General features: G+C 41.8%; 2 protein-coding genes across 2 annotated transcripts; one reads left to right on the top strand and one right to left on the bottom strand.

Moving 5' to 3' along the window:
• Nucleotides 1–3: 3 nt before the first annotated feature.
• Nucleotides 4–7,173, top strand: FAM161B (family with sequence similarity 161, member B; the record flags this gene model as incomplete). Its single annotated transcript, XM_009073538.1, has 8 exons — nt 4–106; nt 1,262–1,830; nt 3,507–3,844; nt 4,231–4,358; nt 4,654–4,821; nt 5,300–5,399; nt 6,739–6,869; nt 7,083–7,173. Coding segments are annotated over 8 exons (1,628 nt in total), but the record flags the coding sequence as incomplete, so codon positions are not given.
• Nucleotides 7,174–9,527: 2,354 nt separating this feature from the next.
• ZNF410 (zinc finger protein 410) lies at nt 9,528–24,700 on the bottom strand. Its single transcript, XM_009073528.1, has 9 exons — nt 24,496–24,700; nt 17,357–17,492; nt 16,831–17,064; nt 16,362–16,553; nt 15,353–15,512; nt 14,850–15,031; nt 12,030–12,119; nt 10,713–10,838; nt 9,528–10,161 (listed from the first exon to the last, which is right to left on the bottom strand). The coding sequence occupies exons 1-9, from the start codon at nt 24,526–24,528 to the stop codon at nt 9,977–9,979; spliced, it is 1,338 nt and encodes a 445-aa protein (XP_009071776.1). The 5' UTR covers nt 24,529–24,700; the 3' UTR covers nt 9,528–9,976.
• Nucleotides 24,701–25,457: the final 757 nt, after the last annotated feature.

Raw genomic sequence — 25,457 nt, forward strand, 5'->3', positions numbered from 1 at the left:
CGCGCCAGGCGGAGCTGTGGAGTGACCTCGGGGCGTTGGAGGAGGATGAGGAGCTGGAGGGGTTCAGGCGGGAGGCGGCGGCACTGCGTGAGAAGCTGAGGGAGGCTCTCAGGGAGGATGGTGCCTGGTGAGGATGGAGGATGTCTCGCAGGGTTCCTGCGGGCTCTGGGCAGTGAGCAGGCGAAGCGCTAACTGGCCGAGCGCACGTGTGCGGTGCCGAAACGCTGGCACAAGTGTGTCCGCAGATGGGAGGATGGGGCGGTACGCCCACGTGAGCAGCGTTCACACAAAGCACCAACAGCACAAATCCTCGTCCCACGCATCAGCTAATCGTGACTAAAGCCTGCCAGCAGGTCGCACGCGTGTCTGCCCAGCATCCACTCTGCAGAGCCGCGGTGTTTCCCACACTGAGCTCGCAGGTGTCTCTCTCTGTGGGCACTCTTGCCTGACGTTCCCTAGCAGATCCCTCACGCATGCTCCCACAAAGGAAATAGCCTATGAGGAAAAGAGACTGCAGCAATCACCAGGCAAGTGTTTACACAGAAGCCTGTTTACACGTGATCTGCACCTGCAGTTTGCCCTCCTTTTTCCATTTCCCTGTTCTTTGTCCACCCTGATCCAACTTGATTCTTCCTTTTGCCTACATTTATTCCTTCCCTAAAATCTCATAAGCTTTGCTCATTTTCACAATTGCCCTCAAGCATCCTAGGAGAAGTTTGCTATTTTAATGAGGCCCTGGATAGCCTCAGGTGGTTGTTTTTTTATTATTCTCAATCATATGCTCTTCTTGTCAGCTACAAAGTTTCCAGCTCAACCTTTAAGGACTTGCACTGAAGCAGTTTCTTGCCGTGACCTTCCCATCAGCACCTCAGGAATGCTGGTGTTTGGTGCTGTTTGTTAGGATTTGTGTGTCTGTGAGCCTAGTTTATTGCCTCTCCTGAGTTTGTCTTTTATGTTGAGTGGCTATTAGCCAGATATCCCTAAAGTTGGAACTTTCTGGTTTACTTGTGGCCTTGCTGAGTGCTAGCAGCACAATGAACTGCACAACAAAGCTAAGTAGGAGTAACTGCCATTTTATCCATGGAAAACATAAAACAGGCAAAGCTGTGCTCATGAACTTTGGTGGCAAAGCAGAATACAGAGCCCAGAAATGACAAGCCCTAAGCCTGTCTGTTAGCAACCTGCTCAACCTATGGTATCTTTCTCTCAATCAACAGTGTCTCCCTTCTTTTAACTCTATTTCCCCTTCATAATGTCTTTGTCTTAGTCATACATCTGGTAACAAAAGGCATTCCAGTTCTTTGACCGACCTCACCTTGGACAGTACCTGGGATCAGCAAAAGCCTCACTTGTTTCCCAAGTCCCGCTTGAGGCCAAAAAGTGCTTCATCTCCCTGGATTCCTTCCATCACCATCCCTCAGCCTTTTGAAATGACGCTGCGGGAAGCTCGCAAGAAGTCCCAGCTGATGAATGCATACATGTTTCTTGAACTAGACAAACAGAGAGACAGAAGGCAAAGCCAGGATGAAGTTGAATGTCAGAAACAATTCCGGGCACAGCCTGTACCTGCCCATGTGTTTCTGCCCCTTTATCAGGAAATAATGGAGCAGAATGAGATTCGCAGGCAAACAGCAACACAGAAAAGAAAAGAGCTGCTACTCTCAACACAGCGGCCCTTCAGCTTCCTGGAGAAGGAGGAGAAAAAAAAAGAAGCTATCAGACAAAAATTCTTGGCAGCATCAACCTCAAATGAGAGCTCCAAGAAGAAGCAAGGCAGTAAAAAAGTTCCTAAATCCACTTACGACCCTCTTCTTGGAGATAAACTCAAAGGTAACACACCAGGGCTCTTTCAGTAAAAACACCTCCCTGCCTGTCACTCGCTGTCTCCGTGCTGGGAGGTAAGATCAGGGCCCATAGGGTGTTACTTGGAGCATAATGCAGTGTCATAGCATCCCCTGCTGTGGTCTAGTCTCCTGTGCAATACATTTTGTCTAGATACCCTTACAGTAGAGTGTCTGGAGTTTAGTGTCTTGCATCAGTGTCAGCAGCAGCACTTCTGTAACACTGCAGCAAACATGGGTACACTGAACTCTTCAGGCAGATCATGACAGTTTGGGAATCCTTCCCTGCACTGGATTCCATACCTTTGATTAAGCCAAAGGGATGGAGATATCTGTGGCATAAACATGAAGACAGATGTAGTCCCATAAGTGCCCAAGGTCCATGCAGTATCTTGGACCTAACAGTTTTACTCCCACTCAAGTGACCTGTGCTGTACAGGAGAGGAGAAAAATATTTCTTGAGCCCAAATCAGGCACTTAGTTCAGTTCTAAGTGACAGTGAGTAGTCCAGTGCCTCCTGCCATTCTCTGATGTTTTCAATTTGCCTTCCCACTTGCACTTTCTTAAGTGCTAAAACAGGGGAAGTAGGTGCCAGCACCATTCTAGTCAGGACAGCCAAGGAAATTTTCCTGCTGCTTACTTGCTTTTCAGATGGCTTAAGCTGCCGCAGCTGTAAGTTTGAAGTAAGCAATACAGACTTCATGCTTGAATATGGGAACTAAACTCTTAATAATTCTCATGACTTTTCCCTTTCTGTTGTTTTTTTTTTGTTTTTTTTTACTGTTTTCCCCTGATTTCTTCTTGAGTATACACCAGTTTGGTTTTCATCAGAAAATAATCTCTTGGGATGTACCAAACTAAATAGATTAGAAAAGGAAAAGAGAGCAAGGGACAAGCCATTGTTCTATTTCTATCTGGTATATGAGAAGGGAGGAGAAATGAACATTTCATACCTCAATCAATGAAAACCTATAAATGGACTCAAAACCATCTTATTTTGCAAACAACAGTATTGATTTTTTTTCTCTAAAAGCAAAAGACCCATCTCCAGGCAACTGTTTGTCTGTACTTTCACAAACAGTGCTGCACAGGGAAGGACTTCAGTTTGATGCTATGCTCTGAAACACATTCTTTCGATGGAAAGTTTGTCACAGAAGTCACAAGACATGATCTATCCATCAAATATTCCTTACTTAAAATCTTTTCCAACATAGACAATTACTGCTGGATATTACATAGAAAAGTCATCATCTGTTACAGGTATAGCTGAACAGCCCATTTGGGTCAACATAATGACAGAACATCTCACATGAAAGGCAGAACCTTGATTAACACTTCTGCAAGACAAAGGGGCACAAGTTACCTGGTACCTCTAAGAGTAGAAGAAGGCCTGTTCAGTAACTTATTCCATAAGTAAAAGATATACCTAGAAAATAATGCCCATGAAAGAGCCCCTACCATGTTTTTTCTGGTATCTTTGAACTATTTTTCCCTGGGAGGCAGAGGAGAGAGAGGCTGAAAAGTGGGGAAGGAGAGCACAGGCTGTCTGGTCTCTCCTATACATGAGCTGCCATCATAAAGCAAAGTTTAGACTTATGCAGTGACAATTTCACAGCCTTTTGCATCACTCATACTGTTCTCTTTGCTTTCCTTTTGGTTCACTAGAAGCTGAACTCTACAGAGAAATTCGCATTCAGATGAGAGCAAAGGATCTGCTTGAGAGCTCCACAGCTCCTATAGATACCAGCAACTGCCGGAGGGAGCCTCAGTCCCGAACTGCTGCCAGAACTAAGCAGGAAAGACTTGGCTTCTTGCAGGACAAAAGTTTCAGCTTCAAGCCAAGGATTAATCCAACAATACCAGATTTTGAAGAACTTTACTGGGCATTTCAGAGGGAAGCAGCAAGGAGGCAAGAAATCAAAGAGCCAACTCGTAATAAGCCGTTCAAGCTGAGAACCTCCAATCTCTGTGCCAGGCAGAGGCAGGCTAATGAAAAGATAAAGGTGAGGTACCTGTGGTGCTGCTTTCTCCAATTAAGATACCAACTTCTTAAATTTATAGCATTTAGTTATGGATGGTTAATGTCCTGCGACCTCTGCCCTTGTATTGAGAATACTGCAGAATTCTAGGACAAACCGGAGAACAAGATGAGCTCTGTACAGAGATGAGCTATGACAGCTAAGGCTAAGCCACCCTTTCATAGCCCTCAGTATGCCTCCTTCCTCTCAGCCCTCAGCCCCTCCACATGTCAATCCCTGCTGATGGAAGAGAGAAGAATGAGTGCATTGCCCACATGCCCCAATTGTTCTCTCTGGTAGGCAAAGAACAGAGGAGATTCTGTATTGTGAACAAATGCACTGAATGAAGTTCCCTTTTTTTTTTTTTTCAGGATTCTCAGAAGCTTTCCAAGGTTTCAGTGCAAAAAAGTCATTCTCTGACCGGACTTTCCTCTCTCTCTTCCAACACCCTTCCAGTGCATATTACAGATGCAACTAGAAAAAGGGAATCTGCTATTAGGTAAGTAGAAAAGTTTGTCAATAAGACCATACATCAACTAATGACCAAAATGGAGGAAAATCCATCAGTGGTTTCCCTCATCACATCAACTACATCAGCAATATGTTTCCTAAATGTTTTTCTGTCTTCTTTCTTTGCTGAGTCTTGCTCCACCCCCCAGTTGATTTGGGAGCTGTGCACTTGTATGGCTCAAATTTTGCCTTTCTCCTTAAGAGGACTAACAAAGTGAAATTCCCAGCTAGCATCTGGTCTGGCAGTCATAAGTGAGCTCATTAGTAACTTTTTTCCTGTATAGGTACTCCCAAGATAGCAAAAAGGAAGGGGACAAAGAAGGAATTAATTGGCTGGAGAAACAGAAAAAGAAATGTCAAGCTATGCAAAAGTCAGTGAACAGCCGAGCAAAAGCACTGGATCCTCATCAAAGTCTAGAGGAAACACACAAGGAGAAGTTGAAACAGAACCGGTCAGTATCATGTTCTGCACAGAAATAACTGTTTGCTCCACTAAATGGGGACCTTCAGATAATACTTTAGAAGGAACTGGGTCTAAGAACATTCCTAGCCTAGCTTTTTTCAGCTGTAATACCCATTCCACATTCATTTGGATTTCTTGACAATTCCACACTACTCCTTCCTTTAGATTATCATCTGTAGAAACTGATTTGCTCAAACTAGTCGACTGCAATGTATAACCTTGTAAAGCACACATAAGACAATGTTTTCTAAAAATGTGAGCACTGGTTCCTTGCTTACACACTAGAAGAGCTTTGCTAATGAGTCTATAACTTGCCAGCAATAATAATAGGATTTTTTTCTTTTTGTCCAGCATTCAGAATCGAGGGAATTATCCAAGCAATTTAAATGATGAAGCAGTTACTGAGAATTCCTCATTCCTGATCAGCTAGTCAGTGACATATTAGACAGGCAATTTTTTCTTTTCAGGCAAAATATGAGAGAGAGAACAAAAGAATACAAAAAGGAGCTGGAAGAAATGCAGCTGCGAGTCAAGAACAGGCCATACCTCTTCGAACAGGTCACCAAGGTAACTGGTCAAAGTTCCAGAGTGTTTCTGGGCAACAGGATACATTGTCTTTCACTAAGGCAGGCAGTCTCATGTTAACTCATGGGTAAGAAGGTGCAAATGGTTGCATAGTCTCTTGACTACGCTCAACATATGGAAGAGCCACACAAGTATAATTCAAATTACTTCCCACCACTTGAAAAAACAGACTTATTTCTTCTTTGTAGAGCTTGCAATTCCTAGTATATATTGCAATCAAAATACATGGTCTGATCAAAATCAAGGCCTTATCACACCAGAAATTATAGGAATACTATTCTGCACCTGGATACCACAGACTACAGTCTAGAAACATTAACCATTTGTCTTAAAACCCTGTCCAGTTGAGCACATTTTCTTTGTACCTCTAGGGCTTACTAGAAGAGCATTAATGACATCACTTATACCACCTGCAGGCTCTACTGTCTGGGGCTGCATTAAGCATATCTCATCCATCACATGGTACCAGCTGCAAATCTCTATTGCACCTGATGTGTAGATACAATCTGTATTCTAAAATGTATCTTCTTCTCCTGGATTTTCTCTTTAGTTCAGTGTCCTTGCAGGGATGACAGCTGTACATTGTGACAGTACACTGACAATATGCTGATTTAAGATTTCTCAACAGAAAGTGCCTTCCTGAGTCAGGCTTTCTGTTCTGATGATGGAGGCAGAGAACAGATGTGTGTGATAAGTATTGCTAACATTTCTGTGTGCCAGGCTGGTGAGAGTTCACCAGTATCAATAGCATTCACTCATGCAGATACTAGATTTCTATCCTTCCATATGGAACATCTTAGGAACCCTCATCTCAGACTACAGCAGTTTGCAAGGTTCCTTTGGAGGCAGTGAGGATACAGGATCCAAGATGCTTGGTTTTCAGCTGAGCTGATAAGAAGCTATTTCACAGGTGCTCTCCATGTATTGAACACCACCGGTGTTAGTGCTTACCAATCACAAGCAAACATACTTCCAGAATTTCCCACAACCCTTTTTTGCACGTATTCTCCATTTGAGTGTCAGGACTCAGACACAAGTATGCTAGTCTGGTAAGACTGGAATGTGGTAGAAGGAGGAGAACAGAAGAAGGAAGAAAAAAAGAACATAAGCAGGAAAAGATGAGCTCTGGCTTTGAGAGACGTGAGACGTTTTCCTAGTATTCAGACTTGGTACTGTACTGTATGGATTATAAACATTTTGGACAGAGCTTTTGCTGTCCTCTTGTCCCCCTTAGGAGTGTCAGCTGTGCACTTTAGAACAACCTGACTGCTAGGGGAAGGCTCAGTTCTACAAGCTTATTGTTTCAGTTTCGATTTCATAGCATGATGCTCGTCAAGGAGCAGAGCGTCGCTACAGACACACCCTCCAGCAGGTTGGCCTAAGCGAAGGATTTGTAATGAAAAAAGGGAAAGATGCCACTGACTTGCTGGAAGAAGAATCTGAAGTTCACAGGTAATAAAAACAATGCAGTACAGCTCCTTTGTCTTTGACTAAAAATATTTTCCTTGTTCATGAAAGCAGTCTGATTTCTATTATTCAGTGAGGGAAAAATTAAATCAACTTCACTGCTCTCATGGCTTCTCTGTCTGAATTCCTATCCCTGCACTCTATTTCTTATGCATAAGGCAAACCATTTCTGGTATTAGACAATCACTATTTCTGCAGACTGCCCGAGCCTCGGGGTGAAAAGGATGACTGTACTGTACAGGAAGAAGTACCTCAAGAGGAACAGAGCAAAAAGGAAATGGCAACATAAGAGCTAGCAGAAGAATCATCTCTTGATTTTTAAATTCAAGATTCTCCAGGTTAATCCTCAGGAGCTTAATGGTTTAAGCTGACACCTAAGAGTTGCTCTGGGGTAAGTGAGATGGGACAGTTCAGTAAAGAGAAAAAAGACCAACTGTTGTTTAGAGCATGTCCTGCAGCCTCCCTTAGTCTTCACAAGGGTTCCTTGTGTGAGCCATTTCCCTATCTTTAGTGGACAACAAGTTCAAAAGGTTGCAGCACTATCTGTCTTTGGATAAAAGTAGATATAGAAGATTGAAGAGGTGCATCCTCTAGTGTCAGCTGCTTGTGTTCATGCCATGGAAGCACACAGGGGAGAATGCCTTTCTGTGTGCTGAGCCCTCTTTAGACATACACGTGGCAGAATGCTTTCAAGCAATATATTTCTACAAAACCAAATACCAGACTTTGACCTACCTTGGGAGAAGACTCACAGGGAAGTTTTTCTCTGGTGTTAACTCTTTGTTCACTCATTACCAGCTCTGCTCCTTCCTCCCATTAGTAAGAAGCAATAGTCTTTCTATATTAAAAAATCCCATACTTCATTAGTTGAAAATGCTTTAACATCTTACCAATTTAGGTCACTATTTTGGCCTGAAAAACAACCAAAATTATGAAAAGGTTGTAATTAAAACAGTGCATCACTTCCAATTGCTGTTGTCCTAATTCTACTATTACTGTGATCTCAAAGGTGGATTTTGGTGAAAGATAGATTAGGGTTTTCTTGTCAGCATGTTGCACTCAAATGCCTGGCACATATTGAATGGTATATTTCACACATTAGTGATCTTTACCTGACAGTAATAACCATTTCAAAATAAAAATCCTTACCACCTGGAATGTTTTTTGAGAATTTTGCACTTTGAGATTAAAATATTTTTGAATGCCTATTATGTTTCTGTGTTGTACAATTTCTTTATCAAGTATCTTTTCCTCACTTTTTAAATGGAAGCTGTGTCTCTTTTTGTCACCTCAACTCTTTTCTCCTTACACCGTAACAACACAACCTCATAATCAAATCAGAAATACAGTACCTGTAAGAGCTACCACATAGACAAAGATATAGAACTGAGATAATGACATTTCTAATCATAACAAAGTACTAAATTCAAGAATGTGTGTCCTGGGGGTTTCACACTGCTCCGTTACACTGCCACAGAGATCAGCACCTAACCTAGCTGAGTGCACTGGCTGCAGCATTCCTCTGTGCTGACTCAGTCTCCACCCTGAGAGAGAAGAGGATTAAGCATCTTGGGGGGTTTGGGGAAGGCTGTTACCAGTGCACTGGTTTCCACATAGGTTTACTTATGTAGGACACACAGAGGCTGTTCTTTGGGTGCCCCTTGGTAAAGAGCAGCGATGTAAACATACTGTCACCATGCCTGTCACATTGCCAGAGGAAGGAAGGATTACTTCCATGCTCCAAGTCTGTGGTCTAAAGCCCATTTGGCTTGTATGGATATATTTGGAGCAGTGAGACTGAAATTTTAATATGTACATTTTAAGGGGTGTTTACTAAAATTGGTTGCTAATTCCCATGATAATAGTTAATGATGCTGGAAAAAGGAATTTCCAAGTATGTGAAGTGCAAAGGGAAACCATAAGAAAGGAGGAACAAAAGTCTGACTTTAAATCAATCGTTATTTTGCCATATCCCTTCAACAAATACTAAGGTGACATGCATGAATATAAGAACAGGTAAATTCAAGTCTTAATATTGATCCCTAAACAGAAATTATTGAAATGGCGATGAAATTAAAAGCATAAAACTAAGTAACTGAAACTCATTAACATCTCTCTTGCTACGTGAAGTTTTGTTCTCAAAGGAGGATTACATTCCTGTAATCCTAAAAGGGATTTGTCATCTCTTAGTATGTCTCAAAAATGGTATAGAAATAAAGAGTTTGAACTTTGGCTCTAGATTTTTGCATTTTATGGAACTATTTTGTTATTTTTAGAAGATTTACAGCCTGTTTGGCTAACCTATGCAAATACTGCAGAACTGGAGACATCTCACTGGAGTATCACCCAAACCGCCTCAGACCCTGATTCACAGGTGCAAGAACCTCCAGGTCACAATGCCTTTACCACCAACAGCACTACCTTTACATTCAGGTAGGGAGTAGTATAAGTTCAAAGCATTCTCTTTGCACAGGAGCTATTGTAAACACACAGTGTCCTAGCAAAACTCTGCGTTCTCAGTAATGCCAGTTCTGCAGAAAGTCTTTAGCAAAAAATTCCAAACACTTGTTTAAAGACTTTGATCTACCAAACAAATTGTGGAGAAAAAAGTGACTGGGAAAAGCAAGAAAAGAACACAGCAAATGTAACCAAATGATATCAAGTAGTACATTTATTTCAGAATAGTAAGTCAGCTTCTGACAGTGAGATGTATTAGAATATAGTCTCTGAAGGTAAAGGATGGAAGGCCTGTTGCTCAAGATACTGAATGTTTGTACAGTGCCTAGCACAATGAGGTCCTGGTCCTTAACTGGGGCTCCTAGGTGCTCCAGCAAAACAAACACTTTAGGCTTTAGAAGATGGACTGCATAAACAGTTTTGAAATGGCGTTCCATGACATGGGCTAAATGACACCTAAGCAGCAGACTTCACCTCGTAAGCTCTGCAAGAGAGAAACTTGGTCCAGCAGATCTTCTCCAACTCCAGTTTTACAACTCATCCTCCACCTACCCACCTGCTCTGTGCAGTTAGAGCAATGGTCAGTCATCCCACTGCAATATGGTGAGCCTCTGGGAGGAATGATCGATCCCACTTCAGTCACCACATATAAGAGGGCGGAAAAAAGAGCAGCTGGTCTCACCCTCCTCTACTCCAATAATAGACTCAGTGTCTGGGAGGTGCAGAGACTCAACACCAAGGCTGGGCTGAGAGTTCATGGAGATGAGATTCTTACTGTGCACTGTAGATTCTTCCAGCAAACTGCTGCCCATCAGTGACTCTATTGGAAAAAGAAGGGTAAAACAAAATTCTCATGATGTAATGATACTGCAATGCAAGATACAATCACTGCCCCACTTCAAGTCACATAGACTTCTTCCCTAGACACCTACTTTATCCATTACTGCTCTTTGGGCATCTGGAACTGCAATGGTTGGAAACTACTGTGTTTATAGTTTTGAACCTTAACACAGTGAGGTCTTAGGCAAGATTTGCTTTATCTTTAAAAAATTCTCATTGCTTAAAAACCTGAGGCTGCTTACAACAACAGATAACCAAGGGAAAAAAATCCACGTAAAAAAATCCGACTAGATTCATGCTAATTTTTAAAACAACAAACATATCTGCCCTTTGACCATGATAAAGAAATACAACTTTGTGTTCTGTCCTAGAAAACAGGAGGGTGAGCAATCCATCTCCATCCTTAAGAGGAACAGATTTCTATTTCCTACTGGCTTGTGGTCTCATATTTTCAGGAAAAATATCTTCCCTTTTCTTTTTGACCACCTACTGGTGTTTTTCCCCCACAGTGAGTGTGCTCCCTTTCCTTACCTGGCTGCTCTCGCTCCCTGCTGCCAGCTGTTCCAATTCGGGAGTGGTGTTTCCTCATATGCACATTTCTGCTTCCACTCTGGGAAAATGTCTTCCCACAAATTTGGCACTGATGGGGCTTCACTCCTTGGAGTAGAAGGGGGGAAAATATACCAAGAATTACCAAATTAGGAGTAAAGACCTCATCAGCCAAGAAACTAATAATACTCCTTTGAAATGGCTGTTGACACCATTGGTGCTAATTATCAGTGTAAAAAAAAAAAAAGAAATGAGAGAAATGTTCCTGTCTCCTGGAGAGCAATAAGCTGCTAGAACAGAAGAGTTCTAGGTATCAGTACTGTCAGCTGTTGAGAAACTCAAGTCTGAAGAGTAACATAAAGTCTTCAAGTCTGATTTATGAAAGGGAGTAAGTTATTTGAAATCTCTTACTGAATGACATTGAACTATTTGGTGTCCCACATCTAGAATAAAATGACCAGAGACAAGGAAGCTCTCTCAACAAATTGTAGCATCTTGATTACATTACTGAGCAGAGTGTTGATGATGACTTGTCACTGTGAAAGGATTTCCATTCTACAGAGCAGTCTATCATTTTCACAACACAACAAGTATGCTGTCCATACTTGCCAGCTCAGTGGCATGGAAACCAAGGAGACAGGAGAGAAAAAGCATGGAGAACTCAATCCCAATAAAATCTCCCCAAGCATACCACAGTCATCGTGTGCTGATGATATGTAAGATAGATCAATGGATCACAGAACCATAGAATTTTAGGGGTTGGAATGGACCTTACAGATCACCTAGTCCCAACCTCCCCTGCCACGGGCAGAGACACCTCCCCACTAGACCAGGGTGCTCAAGGCCTCAGAAAGGAAAACAGAAGGCAAAAGCTTCAAAACACCTGCGAAATACATTTCCATCTAATGCTTTGTCCAGTTACAAGTATGTAGTACGAAAAAGCAAAGGAAACTCCCACCTATGGCAGAAACCACTCACAAGAGATTCCAGGTTCGAATGGCTGTGATTAATACATAGAGGTGGTAGAGTGTCTCTTTTAAACAAGAAAATGGCAGCTATGAAATGGATATTCAACTTCATGACATTTTAGGAACAATTTTAAAAATGTAATTTGAATTGAGAAACAGAAACAACATAAAAGATTCAAGTGTACAGACTACAGCACTACATGAGTCATGAAACACTGTGACCAGAAGTTCTGTAGACACCAGGGGATTTTTCTTAAGGAAATCAAATCAAAGTCCTACAATAAATATCTTTTCTCAGACAGATCACAGAATGTCAAATGAAGACTCTTACCTGAGTGGACAACCAAATGTTTCCGAAGGCTGGAGTATTCAGCAAAGGAGCGACCACATCCCTGTGCCTCACACAGAAAGGGTTTTTCCCCTACAAGGGAAAAGTAAGTTTTTAGATCCTGGGATCACAACTTAATCGGATTGCCCAGATCCCTGAGAACAGCCTGGACATCTCTACCCCATTCTTCCTTTTCGGCCTTTCCATGGAAATTATACATATGCTTGCTCAGGCTTTTAAAGCCTTCTCTTCACCAGTTTCCAAGAGGAAACACTGGTATTATTTTTAAATGTTCTTAGCCCATCATTCGCTGAAAGCGAAACAAGGGCTCACTGTTTCTAAATAGATCTTCCAAGTATATAAATACCATTAGTGTAATATAAAAGTACCCAAACTATGATATAACTTCTATATCCAGTTCTCAACAACCAGCTCTCTGCTTCACACACTCCCAGGATCCTGTTCCCTTTCTGCCTCTCAGTGCCAAAAATTCCATTAACTATTTCCCTTCATATCAGATTCTATGCTTTATTTCAGATCACGCTGAACTTGCCAAACCCCTGTGAGAGGTGTGTAAGTCAGTTATATTTACATGCGGAGGAATTTGTGGGAGGCACAATTTGTTCTCGTAGGCTGAAATTTGTTTCTTTTATATCACAGCTACCTTTGATTTGTCTAAATGATGATAAATTGGGAGGTGATTACACTAATGCAATACAATATAATTAATCTGTTTTAAACACCCTTGAATAAAGCTAGGGATAACTTTTGCCTGCAACATCCCACTAAAGAACTCAATATACCATATTTGGCACTAGGATTTCAAGCCTTTAACTGGAGCCCTGTATCAGAGTGACAGCAGGACTGCAGGAGATTAAGCAAGCTATTTTAACTATTTTAATGTCTAACATATACATAGTTCCTTCAAAGGAAACTTGTTTTTAAAAGTGTTTCTGCTGTGATTTTGCCTTTAGAATCCTCTCCTTCCAGTTCATTTATCAGCTTCTTATCTACTATAGCATTCGACAGCTCAGAGCAAAAAGGATCAACACAGCATGTTCCAATTGGTGTTACACAGCTGAAATATGTAGCAGAATCTCAAACACTGATTGTACCGTCTGGCTTGTTATAAATATTTAGAGCTTGGAAAGAAGGAAGAAAGACTACCACTGACAAAAGCAACAGCACATGGTTCCATCTCTAAGAAACCCTAGATCTATTCACACTTGCAGTTTTGCAACACCTTTGGTCTGATCAAACTCTTAATTGCACATTATCCATTTACTGTTAAGAAAGTTATTATTTACTCCTCCAGAAGCTACAACTGTGTTGGTTGCAGAACACTCACTCTACCAGGAAAGACTGTGCATGTGTCAGTTGGGCCTGTTAACTTTATCTGCACCTTGACTGGGAGCTTTAAGTACAAAAGAAAACGGAAAAAACTGTGGCTGCTGTTACTACACTCTCAAAATTTCATTATTGGTATGTATAATTTTTAACTACATCCCAACATCTGCCCCCAAACCATGTGTTCTAGCTAGACTGCACATTCTTTAAAATAGCAACCTTCTTCCATGTGTAGCTAACAAACCACACACCATACGGTGGTGTTTAAGGAAGGCAGAAGGCATAAACAGCTGCTGGCAGCCCACATAATCTGCCATTTCATTTCACCACACAGGCCTTGTGCTCACACAGTTGTCAAGGTTATTTTGAAACGTTAACCAACTGTAATCCAATGCTACCTTCCAAGGCCATCAGGGAATCTCTAACAATATTCCCAGAAGCCTCACCTGGGCCATTTGTTTAAGTGTTGTGATAACCCCGTGAGGCTTAAAAAAACAGCAAAAAAACCCCCACCAGAATATTCACTGCCAGCTTTGTTAACTATTAAATTGCTGGCCATGTCAGCAGTAACTTGTGTGCCTCTCTCAAACAACTTTCTACAACAAAAACACCTCAAGCACTTTATGCAGTTCTCAAGACTTCGGCTACTACACCAACTTCAAAAAATACTGACAAGGCAGGATCAAATTCTCCAGAGGAGACAGGATAAACAAACCATGTATAAAATACAGCACTATGAAATAAAGGTTCTTGTTTTATTTACTATAAAAAGCTGAGCATGAGTTGAGAACACACAGGCTCCAGCATATGGTAACATCCCAAATTAGCATTAGTGCAAGCTGAGCAGTTTGTTAGCCAAAATGCTGTCTTCAAATTAATGTCTTTTTCTACTTTTCTTTGCTATTCATCCCACTGTACTCCTCATATCCCTTCATGTCCCAGATGCAGTCCTTCTACAAGCAGCACAGGTAACACAAGCTAGTCAGAGTCAGCCAGATGTCAGTACAGCTACAACTGCGTCCACCAGGACTCCAAACGGGACAAGTATCTAAGCTGTTGAGCCTTTCAGCAATTTCAAATCACCTCTTTATAAAACACAATTACAGCAGTCGTGTTCGCTAACTATTCCCTTGGTAACAGCCTAGTTTCCCCCCATAACAACACACACCCTTCCCTCCAAGCAACTGGAGTGAGAAGGGGAATCTTCAGAGCATGGGTCTGAGCAGACTACAGCATCACCATAGAGTACTTAGAGCATGAGACCTGTGTGAAATTGTACAGGATAATAAAGGGGGGAAGGAGTTGATTTAGCTGACCTATAGATCAGTGTGACTTGACAGAAAAGGAACATTAATGAAGGGCAGAGGTAAACAACATAATACTTTCAAAAGTTTGAGGACAGAGCAGGAAGTGGTTCATTCCTCAGTAAAGACCCCACCTCTGCACACCACAAAATAGGTGAGGTCTAAAACACACCAGTGTGAATTCGTAGGTGGTTCTTCAGATTTCCAGCTGTTGTGAACTGCTTCCCACAGCCCAGCTCTGTGCACACAAAGGGTTTTTCACCATTGTGAGTTCTCATGTGCACCTTCAGCCTCTGCAAGACGTAGAAACTTTTCCCACATCCTTCTGCTGGGCAGGTAAAGGAGCGGTCGTTCCTGGAAAGCAACAAAATAGCTCTTTCATTACCAGCTACTGTGACATAGTTTTTCATGAACACTTCCTTTTTTTATTAAGTAGGAGCACCTGTTAAAATACAAATATTCCAAACTGAACACTAACAAAGACCTGGAAATAAAACCTAAATCTGGTCAAAGTGTTTCAACACAAGAGACTTAAAGCAATCTATAGGCCCAGTGTTTATAAGAGTAACACCAGGTTTTCATTGCTTGGTGATGACAAAACCGAATGTCATCTCAAATACAGAGCAGAGGACAGTTTTCCAAAGTCCTTACAACAAAGAGTTTTCCTCTGCTCACCGGTGTGTTTTCAGATGATACTTGAAGTGAGCAGGCCACACAAATGTCCGATCACAGCCCTCAACTGTGCACTTCAGCTTCCTTTCCACGCGAGATAAATGAGGAATGGGGCTTGAGTCTTTCGGCTGCCCATCTCCTGAGCAAAGATGAACATTTTCACCTGGACAAAAGAGCCCAACAAAATCAGATTACTATATGTATATGTACAGATTACTATAATGTATCAAATTTAATAGAAAAATGAGCACATCTATGATGCAGCACTGTAAAGCAGCTCTATGTCTGGGTACTGTTTAGCATGTCCTACATGCTGCTGCCTAGCCCACAACAGAGGTCAGACACAGATTTGCAAACCTTAACAGGCTCATAACCTATTCCCAACAAGCCATCTGGTCCAGATCAGCTGCCACCAGATAAGGCTTATCACAAGAAGAATAGAAAGCCAATGCACCAGAAGTTGTAAAAATGATCTCTGTGTCAATATCAACCACCTACTTTTAAATATCAGCCAGGACAACTCTTTTTAAAGCACTTAGCTAAGAGATATTGCATTTGTTTGCAATTATTTATTAAAATAATTAAGCTGCAAAGCATGTGACTAAATCCAATTATGTATTCTCCAGAAAACTGATCTCCAAACTCAGTAGAGCTACAAAGAAAGCACGATTTACAGGATGCATTAAAAATAGGCTCTTGAAAGTGAAAAAGAAAGTTGAAATACAAGCAGCTGCAGTCAGAAAGAAGATAGTCTTTACATGTACCAGAGAACAGGTGGACTACAATGGAACAGCTGGCTCCACTGAAGTTCACTCCCTGAGAAAAAAATGAGGAGCCTACTTATCTTGCAGAAAAAAAGTATGGTTGTCCTGTGTATTTCTGTCACTGCTGATTTGAAGATGTCAGAACAGATTAAAAGCAAGAGAGAATTAAAGAGAGAAAGAAACAGCCTGAAAGTAGGGGCCTTGTATGGAACATTCAACTGTTGAGACACAATCTGGGGGTTTCCTACCATTATTGCTTGCTTTGGCATTCTTTGCGAGCTGCGCCCGAGTGGCAGCGATTAAACTGTCATGGGCCAATTCTTGCACTCGTAGGAACCAGGGGGTACTGCTGTCTGTGCTATCATGAGAGAGAAAGTCATTCCCAGAATCTTCTGCTTCATCTTGAACAAACACCAAGTGCTCTGCGGGAGACCCCAGCCCTAGGAAAGAAGACAACTTTGTGAAACAGAAGGATAATGTAACGGAGGTTCTGCTTCTCAGAGGCAAAGTGTTCATGGCATAGAGCGAATAGCTGTTCTGAAAACGTCTCCACTGACCTCTGCATTGTAGAAAGCTGTTGATTAAATGCTCCTAAAATGTCCAATAATGCACAGCAAATGTTGTGATCTTTCCCCTTCATAAGCAGCAAGGACAAAGTTGTATTTGTACCTCTTGCATTCTGCTGAGACACATCCAGTGACACAGAAGGAGAATTACCTGCTCTTGTTAGGTTGAGAAGAATAAATGAAGTGCTATCACTGGGCTGGAGGTCTTGCAATAAACCAGAAGTCTCTGGAGATGACAGAAGTTCAGATGGTTTCTGTACATTCTGTGCCCTTGTCTCCTCTCCATCGGGGCCCACATTTACCTGGAGACTTCTCAAGACAGCAGATGAAGAAACATCTTTGGATGAATTAGTGTGACTTGGAGAAGTGAGATCTCTTTCATCATCTAGTGAGGAAAGTGAAACCAGAGTAAATAGAAGTATAAATACACTATGATTAAAAGTTATCTATGAAGTTATTTTTCTAGAAAAAGAAAGTAGACCCTGAGAGAGAACAGAGGAGGAAGGAAGTTTCTAACTAGTCGACTTCACTATTAAATGAGAAGTTTCAGTCACCCTTCTGAACTTGTTCCTACATCTCTGGAATGTCTTATCAGCAAGAGGCAGTGGAACAGAGTGGCACAGTAAAGACAGCTGTGTGAAGGGCAGGGTCACAAAGATCTGCTGCATAGATTTTACCTGGCAACATGAGTCTGTTGCATTCTGAGGTCTCAGTAACAGGAAGAAGAGAGAGACAGGTGATGTCTTTTGGTTCTGATTCCACCAGCCCTTGCCCCAGTGGAATAGAAGTATTCTGAACAAACTGAACCAGCAGCTGAAAAAAGATACTGAAGATTAGGTCAAGAGCAGCACAAATCATTTCAAAAGGTACTAAACCCAGGCAGTCCAGTAGCCCCTACTGACTTGCAGGAGACACAGAATATAATCCCATGAACACACACAGAAGTAAATGAAAGCTTTTCAATTTACACTAACGACAAAGAAGGAATTGTTTGTATTTGTCATCTCCGAAATACCTATAAAATTCTCATTTAACACACAATAAACAGCTCTGGATAATTGCAGACTACCCTGAGGGCTACTTAGGCTATATTCCTTTTTAATTAATGTTTTATCACTTGATACTTTACTACGCTCTAACCTTTCAAGTAAATGTTTTCCAAGCTCAGCCTTTGGTACAGGTATTTTTTTTAATCATTGTCTTTAAACACTTAACTGAAAGTTGATCTTTTTTAAATTAAAAAAAAAAGCAATCAAAAGACTAGTTGCAAAGATGTGTAGCTAATGGCTATTCAAAGTAGGCAGATAACAATCAGAGAAACAAGGTTGGGATGGCAAGGGGTAGAACACAGCCTTACCCATCCAAATCAGTCATCAATGATGGACAACCAACCTGCCCACTAAGGGGATTAACAGGAGAAAACATCTCCAGAACACTATGTAAAATAAGGGACACTATTGCGTCCAGAGGTATAGGACATACACAGGGACCCATTCCCTGGGGAGGACTTTGGGGGATTGTACAGGATTTCTGTGTTGTCTAAGGGAAAGGCCAAAGGCAGGAAAAGGAAGGGATCAAGATGGATCAGGGCAGAACAGAGGAATATGGAGAGGGGAGGATAAAAGAGGCCCACTGCACACAAGCAGGAAGTCGATTGATTCAGTTGTCTGGTACAGTCTAACCATCACCCTCTATCCTGTTTTCTTGTTAAACTCCATTTCTACCCATTTCCTGTGTGACCCTGCTCTCTAAGAGTGTGTGTGTCGTATGCTAATGAACTCCAAGCCAGACTAGTTGGCAAGCAGAATAACAAGTCTGAGGATATATCCTGAAGAAACCCATGAAGGTTTTGTCTATGCTGCAACCCTGAGACACAGACTCAGGCAGTTTGCTGCCTGTGTTTATGTGGATAAAGCAATGAGCATCTTGCCTGTGTTCATCTGTTTGGCACTGGTCATATCTGTATTCTGTGTGTATGTGTGTGCACCTATTTCCATAGAGGTACTAAACCTCACTAATGACTGGACCTAAGATCAGAGTTAGAGAGCTGTCCTCATGTTTCTTGACGGGCCCAGGAGCTGAGAGGGGCCCAGGTCATTCAGTGCCTGGGCTGGGATCACCTCTGGCTCCGTGCTCACCCTCCCATAGGAGCAGCCTGCCATGACTGACAATTCTGAAGGTACAAAGTAAGTCTGGAAGTCATTCAGATGGTAATATGCCAGTTTGAAAGTTTAGAATTGTTTCATCTCAGATATCAGATTATCCAGAGGATCCAGTAAGAAGACAGAACTATTTTTATGTTGTCAAAAAAATACACAGGCAATAAGAGATGGTCCTCCCCTAAAGCCATGCATTCTAAGGTAAGATTTAAAAAAAATAAGAGAAAAAGGGGTAAAAAGAGAAGAGAGTTAGGAATAATGAGGAAGGCAGTCAGAAGAAAGAAGAGACTAAAAGCTGTGAGCAGTAAGATAGTTCTAAATTACTGGACTGTCTTACATTTAAAAGCTGTTCATTAGCCCTACTGCTGGCTACTCCACCATGGAACACTTGTTTTATGCACTCTTCTACTTTTATGCAAAAAGACCTAGATGAAAATTGCCTCCCATCAGAGGAAAGCTCTGCTTCTAACCTTCCACTTCAATACAGCAACATTAAGCCACTAGGGGAAAGCAAAATGCAGTAGCCACAAACAGATGCTCAGAAGAAAAGAGATCCTTTTAATTTGCTTTGTAAAGTAATAACAAGCTAGTAAGGAGAATTAAAAGGGGGCAAAAGAAGCAGAAGTAAACCAAAGGACATGAATCATTCCCATTACTAAAATTTGGAATAAAAACCCCAACCCTCCACATAAACTAAAGCAAACCAATCATCTACTCTACATCAAATCATTCAGAGAAAATAAAGGTTTTCATGTTGCAGTTTTATCTTGGAGGATTTTTCATAAACCTTCCTGTTCAAAATCATTGAATACCTCTGTGGATAACTACAGGAACTGGAATATGGGGGAAAAACTCATTACAAACATTGTGTCACACTTTCTTAAGATTCTTTTAGTATGGTTTTGCAGCTGAAATCAAATAGGAAATGGTAAGGGTATCTGGTAATTGGTTATTCAGCACAGAAGCCTAGGAACAGGAGGAGATAAATGCACAGACACACAAACTGTAACAAATTGCAGATAAGAGAGACTAACAAAGAGCAGAACTCCTGGGACACTGACGGATGGGCCATTACAGGAACAACTTGAGTGTGACCTTGAACAAATTCAACAAGAAACTTTGTAAGAAATAGGAACAATATTATCATGGGTTACCAGAACACATCTCATGGGCAAGAGCAAACTTCTTATGGGATAAGGGGGAAATTCTGGGACTGGGTAAAACTTATTATTAATATATCATAACTGGAGAATGTGGGAATGTGAAAAACTTATGGATGTTTAGGGGAAGGATCAAAGGTGAGGAAAGGGAGGGATCAAGGTGGATAGGAGAGAAACAATCATTGGGAACAGGATGGGGTGGAGGATAATACGGGTCGACCACATGTTATCAGGCTGCAGCTCAGTTCGCTGCTTTGCCTCATCACTGTGCTCTGTCCCATCTCAAATGCTGTCTGCTCCTAAACAGTTTCCAACTACATTCTTGTACTTATCTTCACTTTGGACTAGGCTGTGAATAGAGGAAACCACAATCTGGAAACCCAAGATCCTGGCCTGAGGCTGAATTAAAAAGCTCAGGGCCTGGAGACAGATACTGGAAGGACTCAGGTTTGGCAAAGACTGGAGAGATCCATGACCACAGCCGTGCATCTCAGCACAGTGAGGACTCGTGTGACATGCTAGCAAATTTCAAGCCTGGTTACTTGATAAATAGGGCCAGGAGTAGGCCATTTGTGGTCTTTCTTTTCCATGTGAATGTCATTTATGTTTGAGGCTGCCAGTGAAAGCACTATCCTGCCATGTGTTTACAGCCCTAGATGTCCATACTGTCTGTGTTCATGGGCACACTTTGCAGTTCAGGCCCAGCCTCACTTCTGTGTGTACCTAGGAACAGTCCAGCAGTCTCTTGTCTGAAGGACCAGGATGGGAAGAATCTCCTGGACTCTACAGTTTGACAGAGCTCATAATGCCTTAACATCTGGCATGATAAACAGGCCCCACATGGGCTATAAGTATTCCTGAGGTAGTGACTATAGAATCCCTACATAGGGAGGAGACTGATCCTTCTGCAAATACGGCCAAACTGCTAGAACTTTGAAGCAAGCAGACAGATCATCTTGGGGCACCAGAACAGGGATAGAACTGAATGTACAGAGTGCTAAGAGAATCCAAAAGGAAAAATAAGTGGTGTAAGGTGGCTTTACTCGATAGATAAGATACCCTTGGAATTTGAAATTAATTCTAATATTGGAAAAGGGTGTCCCTGACTTAGAGATTCAAACCTTATGAGCCAGACATGACTCATACAGAGAGAATCTATAAGACTTGGTGGAGCAAAATAGACAAAGTTCAGCTACACATTGCTATAAAGAATTTTATTTTAGCTCTGCCATATCACTTTCCTGAATATACCCTCCTTGAACTACTTCTGCTGAAATACCACATAACTCTGAAAATCCTCTAAGTAATGTAGACAGCATATGTACTAAAAACATAAAGTATTTCTTGGCTCTTGTCACTAAACAAGTGTCATCCCTGATAGTACACAAGAGATGGCTGGACAGGATGGTCCCAGGGCCTATCACTGCAAGCAGTGCAGAATGCTGGTGTTAGCAAGAAGCTTGGATAATGTCCCTGACCAGAGAGGAAAACAACCCCACAACAAACAACAGTGAAAAATCTATTTAAAGAGCTGAGAACCCTCACTAGAGATACTTTTAAAAAAACCCCAAACCACTACAGAAGCAACAACATAGCCATCTGGGATGGATCAGGTTAAGTCTGTGTCCCATAACAGATGATTCAAAATCAAGGAGTGTCAGGCAGCTGCTTTGGTTGAAGTAGGGGTGGCTGGGAGGGACAGGGGAAGATTGTCCAGGTCTATCCTCGCACTGGACAACTCCTAGAGCAGCAGGGACCATGTTTTTCATCGATACCATTTCTGTTTTAAATGTAACCAGTGCGCTACCACAAGAGGTCAAAAGAACATTTAGTGGAGGGGCAGGAGAAGGAGGGGTTGGAGCTGAAGGGTGTGGAGGGCAGGCGGCTCATTAGCTAGAAACTGGGCTGTTCTCCTCCCATGCAGCCTCTGGGGAACTAATTAATTCACAAGAGTCTCTTTCCTTGTGAGCCGCTGATGAGGAGAGAATGGAGAGGCTAAAATACCTCTCTTCATCCTCTTTTCAATAGCTATTTAATTTATAGAACAGCGTGGTAGCTCACTTGACTGTGTTAAGAGCCACCCCGACAGCAGACAGCACCCTGCAGTGGAGCAGTGCGGTGGAGGTGGCTAGAAATAGGTGCAATTGTAACAAATCGCCCTGAAGGCTTAAAGCATGCAAAACGTAGACCTTATCAGCTCCCCGAGGAATGCTGGTAATACAGCTTTGGGGGCAGGGAGTCCAGAAGAAAAATCAGATCCATCTGCCTGTACAACTGTCTCCAAGCAATTTTGTGACTTTCTATAAAGGAGGATTTGCCTGTACTCAAGCACTGAAAATTTAATGGTATGTCGGTGGCTTCTTTAGGAATTCTCCAGTAGCAAAGAAGCTAAAGTGCGTATAGATGCAAACGAATCAAAATTTGTGGTATGAAGAGCCTTGATCAGGATTGAGGAACATGGCTTAGAAGATAGTATCTACGGAAAGGATGCCCTCTGCAATAACCACCGTAGCTTTCACGCATCAGGCCTGTTCCTGCAGAAGAATGACCTACTACTGTTCTGGGCTTGCTGGGAAGGAAATGCAGCTCTACTATGAGGAAAGAGAACTAGTATAATTAACAAATAGCCTTACTCAAGTGGAGAAATGCCAAGGCCCAGTTACAGCACCTATTTGAGGAACAAGGAAATGAGCGTTCCAACTATCCTGGTCCTTGGGTGTCAGAACTAACCTAAGGGAATCCACCCAGGGAAGTAACAAAGTTCCCCCCACCTTATTCAGAACTGGGAGAAAACCTGATAGAAGGTATGAGATATCAACCACAAGGCGAGAGAGAGGAACTCCTTCCAGCTCATGCTGAGACTACTCAAGGCTGCTATGAATTTGCAGCTACTTTTCCTGAATAGTGTCATTGGAAGGACTTTGGACACTCTGGTAAGAAGCAAATGTCTTAGCATATCACCTGGGCTGTAACAAATTACCAGCGTGTAGTCACTGTTCTCTTTAGAGTACAAGTTTAAGATGCATGCTGTATTGCTTGCAGACTGAAAAGGGATAGAAATAAGACCAAACAAAACCAATTCAATTAGCCTTGCAAACTTCCCCAAAAGGTACTTCATAGCAGTACTATGTCCTCTGCTCTAGGACATAAGCCATCTGCACAGGTGAAGCTGAGAACTAGAAAAGCAAAGACAGGGATACAATCCTCTGCACCTTTAAGTGGGGGAACTAACAGATTGCTGACTAATGGCTACTCAGCCTGAAAGATAAAGGCAAGAAACAGGAGAGGCAATAAATCATACACAACTGTGTTGAAGACAAACTGCGGACACTTTTATCTAGCACATTATAGGTAAGAATGACAAAAACCAGAACTCCTCAGAAACTGCTGAAATGAAATCTTGAAAAGGCTCAACCAGAAATGTTGCATTCAGTAAGAAAACAGAATTCTCTTGGGTTATCAGAATGTGTCTCACATTATAGACCAAATTTGCTACCCAATGTAACAGAGACTCCAGAGTGTGTTAGTTATTATGCACTGTTTAGGGGGAGGATCAAAGGAGGAATCAAAGTGGGTAAGTGAATAATCACTGGAGAGAAAAGACTACTATCACATGTTCCCTGGTTGCTGGTCAGTACACTGCCCTGCCTGACCACTCCAGTCCCTACTTACTAAACATATTCTTAAACATTCAAACCACAAGTGAATCCACTCATAGTGAACATCTAATTGACTAATGTGGGAGTAGGACACTATCAGAGTCTGGAAAAAAAACAGAAAGATTCCAGCCAGAAACTGGCTAAAAAGCCCTGGGTCTGGGCAGAAAGGCTTTGGGCCTGGCAGAGACACGTGCAAATGTGAGTATACAGGAGTGGACTGATGAGAGTATAGATACAGTCCACTAACAAACTGTTGTTGTTCATGCTTTAGTGTTTACCTTTACAGGCACTTAACCTGTACATGTGATGATGTGTTTGTGGCCAGCTGTGCATGCACACATACATCACTGCAATTCATCCTCAGCTGTGTTACCAGCTGAACCTGGGAAAGGTCCAGCAACCAGGATCCCCTGGGTGCTGCTACCTACCACTCCTGCCAACTGCTTAATGGAAACACAAGGACTTTAAAAAACAGGACTGGCTGATCCTAGTGGAATAATTCACACGCCCCGAAACCAAGTGCAGGCAATTTGGTTTGAGGGAAATAAGTAGTCAATACAGTAATTTATTTTATTATTATAACAGAAAAAAACACTGTAAAAAAAAGTGTAACCCAAGAACAGGCAAGATTGGCTGATACTTGAAAGGAAGAGAAAAAAACCTGCAATATTCTTTAATCTTTTACCATTCAGATCAAAGCAAGGCAGCATTAGATGATGCCATTGAAAACACCTAGAACATTAATACACAAGCAGCAAACTGAGTAAACTCATTGAACATTTGCTAAGTGTTGCCCATAAACATTCCTAGGAGCCAAACCCAGATCGTAATTGCTCACCTCAGGTTTGGATTCTAATTCATCCGATAACATTGATTCAAGTGTCAGATTCCTGCAGCTGTCCTCAGCAAGGCACCGGTTTAGCTATTCTTTTTCAGTTCAGAGAGAACAACACTCCCTGCTTATGTTCATATTTTCCTAAGTGCAAACCAGTGTGGTGGTCCTTCTGCAAGAAGCTCTGCTGCACAAATATTCAATTTAACCTATGACAAAAAAAAAGTAAATATAAAGAAACAGGAACCAAAAAAACAAAAGCAAAGCAACAAGAAGTGAACTTATGTTGCATGTAACTGTGAAACATACTTTGAAGTGCTGGGAAAACGCCTTTACCCAGGTTCCTAGATTTCTGTTTTCATTTAGTCAACAAAATAACATCGTAACAACTGAAATTAAACCTAAAGGCTATTTACCACATTTTCTTTGCAACCCTTACTTTTCAATGGAAAATTACATTGTTTCTTCTGGAAATTTATGTGATCAACTGCAAATCACATAAAGCACACGAGAGACAACGAGGCTGAATTCCCAGCCTGCAAAACAGTGGAATTATCCAAGCTGTTGATGAAAGAGAACCATATACAAACAACTTGTCACCAGGAAACCTCAGCTGGTCCCGTCTGTGGAGACCTCACATTTCTGATTCTGTGAAACATCCCAATGAGCCCAGATAAGCAGAAGGTATTTTACAAACACCCATATGATGTTTCCTCTTTGGGCTAAAAGGGGAAAATGAGAACAAGCTTGTATCTATTTTTGCCTACCAGGAAAGCACTCAGACACTAGTGATGGGCGAAGAAAGTGAACTACTAACTTCCACAACTACGAAGCTATTGACCATATTAATAACTAACGAGAACGCTAGTTCAGCTACAAAGAGAAGCTAAAAGCCTTCCCTCGGCACTCCTGACGCCAGCAACGGAGCGCAGGAGCTTCACCTGCCGACAAGGGACACGACACCGCAG

This window comes from Acanthisitta chloris, unplaced genomic scaffold, assembly GCF_000695815.1.
Source record: "Acanthisitta chloris isolate BGI_N310 unplaced genomic scaffold, ASM69581v1 Scaffold27790, whole genome shotgun sequence".
NCBI lineage: Eukaryota > Metazoa > Chordata > Aves > Passeriformes > Acanthisittidae > Acanthisitta > Acanthisitta chloris.

What these genes read in the sequence shown, in the direction of transcription:
- ZNF410 (XM_009073528.1), bottom strand. Translation starts at nt 24,528, where the DNA reads ATGTTATCGGATGAATTAGAATCCAAACCTGAG. An exon ending in TCTCAACCTAACAAGAGCAG is followed by an intron (nt 16,554 to 16,830) that starts GTAATTCTCCTT and finishes CTTCTTTCCTAG; the next exon opens with GGCTGGGGTCTCCCGCAGAG. An exon ending in CAGGGAGCGAGAGCAGCCAG is followed by an intron (nt 10,162 to 10,712) that starts GTAAGGAAAGGG and finishes TTTTTCCAATAG; the next exon opens with AGTCACTGATGGGCAGCAGT.